This window comes from Mastomys coucha, unplaced genomic scaffold (assembly GCF_008632895.1).
Source record: "Mastomys coucha isolate ucsf_1 unplaced genomic scaffold, UCSF_Mcou_1 pScaffold15, whole genome shotgun sequence".
In the NCBI taxonomy this organism is placed as follows: domain Eukaryota; kingdom Metazoa; phylum Chordata; class Mammalia; order Rodentia; family Muridae; genus Mastomys; species Mastomys coucha.
The window spans coordinates 36,888,828-36,899,954 of NW_022196897.1; the positions used below are offsets into that span (position 1 = coordinate 36,888,828).

Sequence of the window (11,127 nt, forward strand, 5' to 3'; positions counted from 1 at the left end):
CTCTCTCTCTCTCTCTCTCTGCTGATCTGAAGAAGAGCAGTGAGCATTTAGCCACACCATAGCCTAAATGTTACATGGTTTTGAAATTTCTTCTGCTGAAGAAATTGGTCTATTATTTTGAATTCAGTGTCACTTGGGTTCTCAGGCTTCGGGTAGAATGCAGCCAGGTTCTTTGCTAAGATCACCACCACCAAAAAACCACCACCAACAAAAAACAAGCCAAGCCAAGCCAACCCAACCCAAAACAAGAAAAATAATTTCCTGCTCCCCTCCACCTCCGCCCAAGCTCCTGGCAACCAACACTATTCCAAGTATTCATAGAAATAAAGTCATACAGCATCTTTTCTTCTAGCATCTTTTCCAACAGGGTCCTTATGCTCCTCTCAAAAACTCACAAGCCAGGCCTTTTAACTGTCCACCTTTCTCTCGTCACTCTGCCCTTTCAAACCCCAACCAGAATAGCCAATCAAACTCTGCTTACAGTCTTCTATAGCTTATTAGCCCAACATCCCAAACCTATTCATGCCCTTTGTGCTTATGAAGTACATGGCCAGGTTTGTCATAGCAACGTTTCTGCCACTGGCAATGCATTTTTTTCTGCACTGGTTATTTTATTTTATTTTTTTGGCTGCTGTGATAAAATATCTCACAATGGCAACTTGGAGAAGAGGCATGATGCAGGAGTACAAAGCAGCTGGTCCAATTTTATCTACCATCAGGGATGGGAGAGCAATGGTGGTGTTCAGTTCGGTTTCTCTCTTGTATTCAGTCCAGAACCACAGCCCATGGAATGGCACGGCTCACATTCAGGGTGGGCCGTCTCCCCTCAGTTAACCTAATTAAAATCCCCTCATATTCATGTCTAGCAGATTGTCACCTAAGTGACTCTAGATCCTGTCAAGTTGATAATCAAAATTAACCATCAGGCCTACCCTGAAAAGAATTATGATTTCTATGGATTACTCTGGCATGGGGATAAGCAGGTGAAGGGGTGGAGGGCAGGTGAAGGCTTGAGAGACATCTTGTACTCTGAGGCCTATGGAGGAGCCCTAATGTTATTAAAAAACTCTTAAAAAAGATTTATTGATCTATAGATGTATATGGAACAAAGTACAAAAGGAAAAAAACAAAAACCAAGAAATGAAACTCTGAACAGAAACCAAACCATATACATGTACATATATATGTGTGTGTATGTATATATTCATATCACACCACACTTACTTTGTTAAAGAATAACTTCCTGCCCAGCGGTGGTGGTGAATCCCTTTAATCCCAACACTTGAAAGACAGAGGCAGGTTGCTCTCTGAGTTCAAGACCATACTACACTACAGAGTAAGTTCCAGGACAGCCAGGGCTATATAGAGAAACCTTGTCTTGAAAACCAAAACCACCATCACCACAACCAAAAAACCACCACCAACAAAAGCCAACCCAACCCAACCCAACCTAACCCAACCCAACCCAACCCAACCCAAACAAGAAAAATAATTTCCTGTTCCCCTCCATCTCTGCCCAAGCTCCTGGCAACCAACACTATTCCAAGTATTCACAGAAATAAAGTCATACAGCATTATTGCTCCTTCTTGTCTATGGTTCTGTATCCATGATGTCTCTATCTGTATGTCTGTCTAGCTACAGTGGGAAAACACTCAAGAAGTGCATGCACTAAGCTGTGCAAAGCTTTCCTTCCTGTTGTTTGCTGAATAATACAGTCTACCAACTATTTTTATAGTGTTTATGTTGAACTAGACATTGGCAGTAACCTAGAGTGCTCTGGTGGGGAGCAAGCCTGAGATGACAACCAGCCTGGTGCCATAGGGTTCTAGGAGGGAGCAGGCACAAAACAACCATCAGTCCAGGGCCTAGAAGTCTAGGCAAGATGGACCCCCATAGAATGCCACATGGCATTCTGAGACCACTCCTGAGTTGGCCCCAGACACCCAGAGACCCTGGGGACCAATAAGATGAGCAAGTAAGTGGTGGAGAAATGGAAGAGAATGAGAAGCAGAAGGACCCACGTACAATGAAGACAGGCAGAACTGGAGACTCAAGGGTGGTGAGGAAGAAACTGATTTGAATAACTGGTGATGCCACTTAAGGCTATGGTGAGCTGCTGGCTTTTGCTGCCTCTGAGGGACATGTCTTGGTCTGTGGCTCTGCAGTGGGGAGCATCTGTTACCACCAAAGGCCAGGCACGTATTCCTGATCCGGGGTGCTGCCTGGAGCCATGTTGATGTCTGAGGGCTGTGCAGAACTGGCCCTACCCCTCATCTGGGCATTGTGGAAGAGCTGGCCCTGAGGGCATGACAGCAGGAGAGCTGTCCCTGCCCCTCACCAGGTACAGTACATGGGAGAGTTCAGGCTGCACCTTGCCCGGGTAGCACAGTAGAGCTGACCCTGCTGGTGAAGGCGATCCAGTCCTGAGGGCAAGAGAGTGGGATAGCGCATTGAATAAGCTAGCAGGGGCTATGCTGGAGAGCTCACCCTTGTGGTATGGTGGGAGAGCTGGCAGGCTGAGCAGTTCAGGTGCTTCCTAGGTCCAGACACAGGGCTCTGAGCTAGTCTCTTCTAATATGTACCCCATCTATGAACTGCTGGAGTGCAGGAAGGGTCTGGTCTTACAGATCCAAAGCTGCAGGATGTCTCTGAGACAGGGCAACAAGATATCCGAGAGGAGTCTCTGTGAGAATCCAGTATTGATAGTGTAGCAGAAGCCAGAGGCCTAGAGCCAGACCAATGACTCATTGCAAAGAACATTTATCAGCAAAGAAATGTGGACAAAAGGGTATACTGTGGGACACACTGATACACTACAGCTTCCACGATGATTTTTTTTTTCTTTTTGAGGGGAGAGATTTCAAGGGGAGAAGGGTGGGAATGAGGGGGTGAGGAGATGAGTGAGATTGGGGTGCATGATGTGAAATTCATAGGGAATCAATAAAAAGTTAAAAAGAAGTAACCTAGAGATGAATTAAAGTACACAGAAAGATGCGGTATAAGTGGTATCTGAAAGCTATGCCATTTTCTATAAGAAATTTCAGCTTCCTTTTGTTATAGGGGATTCAGGAACCATGAGAGGCCCATTTTCTTCTGTCATTGGCTTATCTTACTTAACGTAGAATCTTCAGGGCTTATTCATGTTGCATGTGTCAAGATTTCCTTGCTTTTAAAGACAATAATATTTCATTTTATGTTTATACATTCATCAGTGATGAACACTGGATTGCTGTCATCTTTTGGTAAATAAGGTTGCTATGAGCACTGATGTACAAGTTTCCTGATCGTGAGCTAACTGGGGAACATATGCTTAGAAATTGAAGTCCTGGGCTGCATGATAACTCTATGCTTATATTTTTGAGGGGTTGATGCTGTTCTTCACAATAGTTCTACCATTTTTACCAAAAACCGTGCACAGGAGATTCAATTTCTTCATCTTGTGAATGTTTTCTTTCTCGCTCCTCCTCCCTGGCTCCCTGTCTGCCTCCTTGTTTCTCCTCTCTCTTCCTTTCTCCTTTGGTATAATCGTCCTAATTGGCTTTAAGTGATGACTCTTAGAGCTTTAATTTGCTGTTTCCTCTCTAATGATGTAATGATCTTTTCTTATTGGTCTTTTGTACATCTTCAGAGAAAGTCTATTCAATTCCTTTGGCAACTTTAAAAAAAACTTGTTTGGTTTTGGTTGTACATTGCAGGAGTTCTTTTTATATATTCTGTATATATGATAACCTGTATCATATATATCATTTACAAATTCTTTTGTTCTGCACTTTGTTTTTGTTGTTGTTATCATTCTTTAATGCATAAAGGTTGTAAGTTACATTTAATTTCTTTATTTTGTCTATGCATTTTTTTTTTGTGTGTGTGTCTTTGTGTGCCAGCTATGGTGCTCCTGTGGAGGTCTAAGAATGACTCTCACAAGTCAGTTCTTTCCTTCCACCAGTGTGAGTGAAAGGGGTTGCACTTGGGTCATTAGGTTGACAGCTGGTCTTTACCCACTGAGCCATCCCTCCAGGCTCCAAAGTTTACATTTTTATGTATTTAAGCTTATTAAATTTTCTCATTATTCTCATGGCCTTCATATTTTTTCTTGAATCCCACTTGGCCCATTTTCTCAGACACAGTGAACATGTTATTTTCTGTATCTTGTGACTTCTTAAATGGGATTCATATGATAACCTCCTTGATAAGGGTTCACTTTATATATCTTAGCAACTGGGAAGTAACAAGCAATGTTATCTGCTTGAATAGTATATGGTTGAAGAGATGAATTAATGAGTAAAGAGGGAGCCCATCACCACATGGGCGGATCTCCGTGCATCCTGGGTTAGTCATAGTTCGGACACTCTCAAAGAAATAAGTATATATGGAGTTCTGGGCATCCTCTAGTGGGCCCAAGGAAACTAGTAAGATTATTATCACTGGCATACTGAGTTTTAGTTTTATTTCTGTTGCTGTAACAATCTGAGGTTGAGTGATTTATAAAAACTAGTTTGATTTGATCTCATAGATCTGGGATTGCATCTCCCTGGCTTCTAGTGAGGACCATTTGCTGCTCCACATATGGTGGACAACCAGAAAAAACGTCTGTGGGCAAGATCACACAGTGAATGAAAGAGAGAACCAGAAGGAGAGCAGAGGAAGTTGAATGTCATCAATAATAAACACTCCCATGGTAACTAATCTAGTATCGTGAGAGCAAGGGCTTACTCCTGTGACAAAGGTCTGACCCCCTTCTAATGACCCAACCACCTCTTAAACATCTCACTGTCTCTCAACTAGGTTTTGACACAGGTTTCCCAAAGAACAAGTCTCAGGTAAGCCAAAGCCTGAGACTTGCTTAGTGCGACGCAGATGAGAAAGCAGCATCAGAGATTTCTTCCCTCCTACATTAGCTGTGTTGAGGAGAGAAAATCAAATTGGTATTGCTTACCATGATTTAGAACATTCACTTCAGTGGCTCTGTCTTTTCGGGTAGGCAGGAAATTTGGACTCCTGGATACAACTAGATGTATGCAACACATATATTTCTAAAATTAAAGAAGTTGTTATTTACAATCATTTATTCAGTACCCAGTAAGAATAACACTAAGATTTGGCATATAATATTATACTAAACACTTTACCATACTAAAAACATTACAAGTAATATTGCTTTTAATTTGTTAAAAAAAAATTCTTCGAGGCCATATTGCTATTCTAATGCCAGAGAATCGGAAGCAGAGTTTGAAGGACAGTAGATATCTTGACACAGTGGTAGAGGAAGGACTCATGTTCAGCTGCGTTCCCTACTCAGCGTGCTTCCTACTCTGCACTCCATGTTCAGATGGAGAAAGGCAATGCGGTATTCACTGTCTAGATGTAGAGACAGAGAGAGGACACTGGGGCAGTAAGTAAGAACAACCAGCTGCAGGCCATCTGGGAAATCCTTCTGTAGAAAGAGTCTTAGGATTGAGACGTTAGTGTTGACAAAGTCCAGTGGACACCAGCTATTGGCCAATGCATTCTTGTGGGAGGTAGGAATACATCAGGTTTCTTTCAGGAACCTTCATACCATGAGCTTCCTTCATAGAGTTACAAAGCTTTTGACTCTAGGTTATTGTGCTGGAGTTAGATGCTAGGCTAATCCCAGGCCATTCATAGACCTACCTTAGTAGTTCAAACTCAGCCTTTGAAAACCCATCTATCCTTATCTAAGTCGGAGAATGACATCCACAAGCTGTTGGCACTTAGTTTGCTGATAGGTGAGAATGGGTCTTGAGTAAGAACAGGTCAGTACAGAGACCATGGTTCTTAAGGCAGTCCTAGTGTCTGCCTGTTCTCTGGCTTGGCTGTTTAGTAGCTTCTTGAATATAGCAAAACAAATTGTGTTCTGCTAAGCTCTCCATTTGTTTTGGTGGCTTTGGCTATGTTCCTATCACCTTTCGTAAGGCCCCCAAGATGCTTACTTACTGATAGAAGGGACTGGGCCAGTTCGGCAGAGCAAATGGCTCTGAGCAAATATCAGAAACAAAGCAGGACAAGGGGAATGGAAGAAGTCACAAGAAGTTTGGTTTCTGTTAGATTTTAAATATCGCAGAAGTTATAAGAGAGGAGGGAGCCTACATAAGTAGAGAGAACTGTTGCGTATGAGAACCTGGGCTTGACTTGGATTTGATCTTCTATTACAATCTGTTCATTTCTGCAGAATTCTAAACATAACGAAAAATTGATCTATGATTAGTTTCAACTGAGAGATCCTGTTTTCTTTCTCTTTTTTTCTTGCTTTTGTTTTGTTTTATTTTTATTTATTTATTTATTTATTTATTTACTTATTTTTGTCCCAAGTTGCCTTCTGAATGCTGGGATTCCAAGCATGCACTGCCATGTGACGCCGAGATGTTCCTGACTTAGGACTTAAAAAACCAGTTTCAGTCCCCGAGCTCTTAAGTAGCATGATAAATACGTGGGTGTGTGAATCTGTTTTCTGACTTAGTTTTGCAGTGATAAAATCTTTGATTTTCATCGGATACGAAGTGTTGTGAGTTACCTATGTCTAAGCATTTCCATTATAACTGGCTTCCATGCAAATCTCATTTCCTTCCTGCTTTCCTTCGAACTCTTGGAAAATTTTCTACAACAGGGAAACGCTCTGTGGCTGTTCAGTTGTACACTGTGTTGATGAGTATTTTTTCTTTCAGGAAAAGATGTGACCTGTTTTTTTATAGAGTTATAAACTGGGAATATTAACTATGACTTCCATTCTGTTCTTGGCTGTGGAGCCCCATAAGTCCTGCAGTTCCCGGAGGGTCCTCATAAACTAATCCAAGCCTTGCCCTCTCACCTGCAGGTAGAGTGGCTGACTACAAGTCCCGGGATGCGCTGCGCTCACACCCTGGGTGAGGCGGATCTCTGCAGTGACATCACCGTGCCGAGGCGGGGCAGAGGGGCGGGCCTGGAGGTGCCCGAGCGTTGTGGTGCTGATGCAGGATGGCTGAGCGCGCCGGAGCCCGGGAGGTCTGAGCCGGGCGGGGATTGCTCCCTGAGCATCGCCTAGTCCGCCCGCCTCGTGGTCGCGGGCAGGTGGGCCGGGGGCGCAGGACCGGGCTGGAGGTCAGCAGCAGGGCCGCCCAGCTGAGACGCTGCTCTCCTTCCCGGCGGCGGAGCTGCCGGGCGTCCAGCGCAGGCTTGCGATGACCTGCTGAGAAGCTGCTGGAGACGGCCTAGCAGCGGGCAGCGGTTGGTTCGCGGCCTCCTCGGTGGCGCTGCCCAGCCGGGCCCCCGACCCCATCCCCGTGTCCCCTCCTGCCGCGGCCCGAGATGGCGGATCCAGCCGAATGCAGCATCAAAGTGATGTGCCGGTTCCGGCCCCTCAACGAAGCAGAGATCCTCCGCGGGGACAAATTCATCCCCAAATTCAAAGGCGAGGAGACGGTGGTGATCGGGGTAAGTGGCCTTGGTGTTTTGCCCTTCCTCCGGCTTTGCACCATAGCCTGAGTGGAGAGATCTTCCGGACGCTACCTCGGACATCCATCCCAGCGGGGCTGGGCTCGAGGGTGGATCTACGAGAGCCCTTGACCGGTGACTCCCCCACGGCGGTGGTGGCGCGGGGCGGCGGGGGAGTGCGAGGTCCGCCATTGTTCGCGGGTGGGGGCTCGGGTGGGCCTATTGTTCCCACTCTCGCCGCCGCGTGGGCAGTGTTTCGGCTTGCCAGTAAGTAGGGATGCCCTGGTCTTGGTTAAAAGTATAAGCCCTACAACCCACAGATGCATCCAGGCATTCCTGGGTTCGATTTGTCTCAAGACCTTAGTCAAAAAGGTATGGAGGAAAGGTGCAAGAAAAACAAAATCTTCTGGGCCTTGCATAGGCGGTTTCACCTTGCTCCCTTATGGAAGGTGAGAAGTGCTCATGGTGTCTCTGGGAGGTCTCTTATGTCTCCTGCTTCCTATCACCCCAGTTGTCCTGGATTTGTGCTTTCTGTGGACTTCCCCCACCCCCACTAGATCCTTTCTCCCTTGTGTCTGCAGATAACCTCACATGCTTCGTTCTAGATGGAGAGAAGATTCTCCAATCTGCTAAGAGAGGGAGTTCCCAAATAACCCCTCTGTGTCAAGAGCAGAAGTTACTTAAGCAAATCCAGGGTCTCCCTTTTGCTCGCCTTTCCCCACCTTTCCTCCCACACTGCTTCTCCCAACTTAGCTCCCTGTCTGCAGTCTGGCTACTGGAAAGGGAGGGAATACTCCCTTACAGTTCTTAAGGGAATACACCAAAGAAAATAAACTAGTCTTGTCCGCCCTCTCCCCGCCCCCCCCCCCCATTCTTAGCCTGCTCTCCCTAAAGTGTGTGGCCCATGGTGCCCTCTTTGTATTCGAGCCGCATGGAGAAAGACTGAGCTGATGCGAGCCTCTAGGTCCCCACTGATACGTTCCTGGCATCCCGCTCCAGGCTGCTGATGCAGCCTTCCAGTCTCCAGCATTGATTAAGTGATGTCATCTCCATCACTGAGCATGCTCGGACTAACCCCCTCCCCCCATTCCCCCAGTGACTGTTGTATTTAGGTCAAGTGATTGACAGGTGACAGCTTTCTGAGTGTATAGCTAGAGAACACCTAGCCTTTTTCTAGCGCGAGCGCCCTGCGGTTCTTCACCCAGGCTGTCCCCAGCATCGTTGGCAAGGTTGTCTGCTGCAGTCACTGCAAAGGTCTTGGACCAGCAGGTGCTAGTTGTACTGGTAGGCGGGTATTTTCCACCATCGTGGATTAGAGGCCAAGCCTTGGCCTGGGGGCTTCATCTTGTATTTGCTTAAGAAGGCTCCTCCTTCCACCCCCTGCAGAATATGATCTCTTTCCTCCCGGTTTTCACAGTTATAGGAAAATGCAGACCTCTGCATGCTCTGTGGATAGGCAGCCACTTATTCTGATATCTGACCTATGGGGAAGGAAAGGGATTTCCTCCCCTTTGCTAACTTGCAGAAAAGATGTGCGCTGCAATTATTGATGAGGTAATTCTATATTTAATGACATATATGGGTTAGTGGTATATCCATGGCTGCCTGGAGCTAGAGTTACAACTCTTAGCCTGAGATCTCATCATTGTTTGATCTGCTGTTTCCTGAGTGAGGTGTGGTTCAAATAGAGTGGCAGTTGCTAGGGACTTCTAGTCCCTCCCTCTAGACTTGTAACAGTGCTCTGGTGACCTTGTGGGTTTTTTTTTTATTGTTGTTTGTTTTCTCTCTTGATGCTTTAAAGGGCCTGAAGTTCTTCCCCTAGCTACCTCTACTTCACTCTTCTTCCTCTGCCTTCTCCTACCCCACCTTCCTTTTCTTCTACAAGGACCAGTGAAGTAGAGTAATAAATCCTCTGTGCAAAGCAGCAATTCTTAACTTTAGTACTGTTACTATGAGTATTCCAGTCTAAGTGTACACAAATAATACTGAGTTAAAACAAGCAGACAGGAACATTTTAACCAACAGTCATGGATGTGAATATATGTACTGCAATTCTATTGTAAGGTGGTTTTTACTCATCCTACTACTTTACTTTGCTGAAATAAAGCATCATATAGAAAAGTGTTATTAGCCTTATGACTTTTCAAAGAAACAGGCATTTTCGGGATCTTAGATATCTCTCTAGTATAACCTTCAGACTTCAATACCCCAGGATAACAGCATTCTGATTTCTAATATCTCACATTAGTTTTGCTTCTTTTTCTCATTGTAAAACCCTACAGTAGGTTGTCTGTTGTGTTTCTGGCAATGACATTTCAACATTACGCTTGTCAAATTGGTCTTGTTTGTAGTGGTATTTCACCATATGACTATGCCTAAATTTACTTATTCCTTAGATGTTTTTGAAGAGAGTCTAGCTTTGTAGTCCAGGCTGGCTTTGGCCTCATGATCTTCCTGCTTTATCCCTCACAGTACTGGGAGTACAGGTGTGAGCCACCAAGCCCAGTAAGTAGCTGTTGAGAGAGACTTGCCCTGGATCCATTTGGGGCTGCTCTGGATGCGGCTGCTATGAGCCTTGCTGTGTGCATGAGTATATAGAACAGGCCACTCTGAGATAATAAGTGTTAAGATTTGTGTTGGCATGGCCTTGGGACCCTTCCCCTAATTATTAATGTAGATGTAAATATAGTCTGGCAGCATATATGGTTCTTAAACATCATGTGGAATGTCCTCAAGTTGACAGCAGCATGCATGACTCAATTATAGGTAGAATTGATCTCAGTGGGTACATGGTGAGGATGTCCAATGAATGTGGAACTTAGAACTGCCCAGAAATCTCACTTTCAGTCTCCTCAGACACAAGTAAAGGAGGACATTTGGTGGAGTTAACTGTTTGTTCAGGTCAGAAACCTGGAAGTTCTTAGTTTTGAAGCAGAGATCTTCCCTCCCCCCTTAAATTCCTGTTTAGTTCTTATGGAGTTGTACATCAAGAGAGAAAGATTTTTCAGGTGGAATTTCTAGGTTTCCCTTTAAGGAAGTGTGCAGCCTTGGAAGAGTGTCCTTACCATCCGTGTGTTCTGTTTGGAGCTTTCATGTAAATCTTTCCCCTCCGCTGTTCCTCCGCCCCGACTTTTCCATCCACAGCCCTGTCTCTTTACTTTGAACAAACAGGATTGTAGTCATTACTTTCCTGTTGCTGTGATAAAAAGCCATGACTGAAAACTTTCTGTAAGAGTTTGTTTGGGCTCCTGGTTCCAGAGGGAGAGTCCATAATGGCAGGTGAGATGTGAGAGCAGATAGCCAGAGCAAGAAGCTGAACGAGCAAATCCTCAGACACAAACTCTGGCAGAGAGAGCAAACCAGAAGTGAGAGTGAGGCTCTAAGTGACTCTCAAAGCCAGTCCCTAGCGACTGCTTTGTCCAGCAAGGCCATACCTCCTAAAAGTTCCATAACCTCTCCAAACATCCCTACTAATGGGAGACCAGATATTCAAACATGTGAGCCTACAGGGGGCTCTTATTCAAACCATTACAAATATGTTTGTTTTGTCTATGACCTCACATGTTTTACCTTATATTATTATTAATTTGATTACATATCTAGTGATATTGTTAGCCACTGTAGATATAAGGACCATATGGGTTTTGCTCTAGGGCCTTATCCAGAGATGATATTGTAGCATTTATTGATCTCTTTGTTAG

At 44.9% G+C, this 11,127-nt stretch overlaps 1 protein-coding gene across 1 annotated transcript in view; it reads left to right on the plus strand.

Moving 5' to 3' along the window:
* The first annotated feature begins 6,947 nt into the window (after positions 1-6,947).
* Positions 6,948-11,127, plus strand: part of Kif5c (kinesin family member 5C) — a 161,767-nt gene continuing 157,587 nt past the window's right edge. The window contains exon 1 of the mRNA XM_031370185.1: positions 6,948-7,426. Within this exon, the coding sequence (XP_031226045.1) occupies positions 7,301-7,426 (126 nt within the window). The 5' untranslated portion in view covers positions 6,948-7,300. The remainder of the gene's footprint in view (positions 7,427-11,127) is intronic.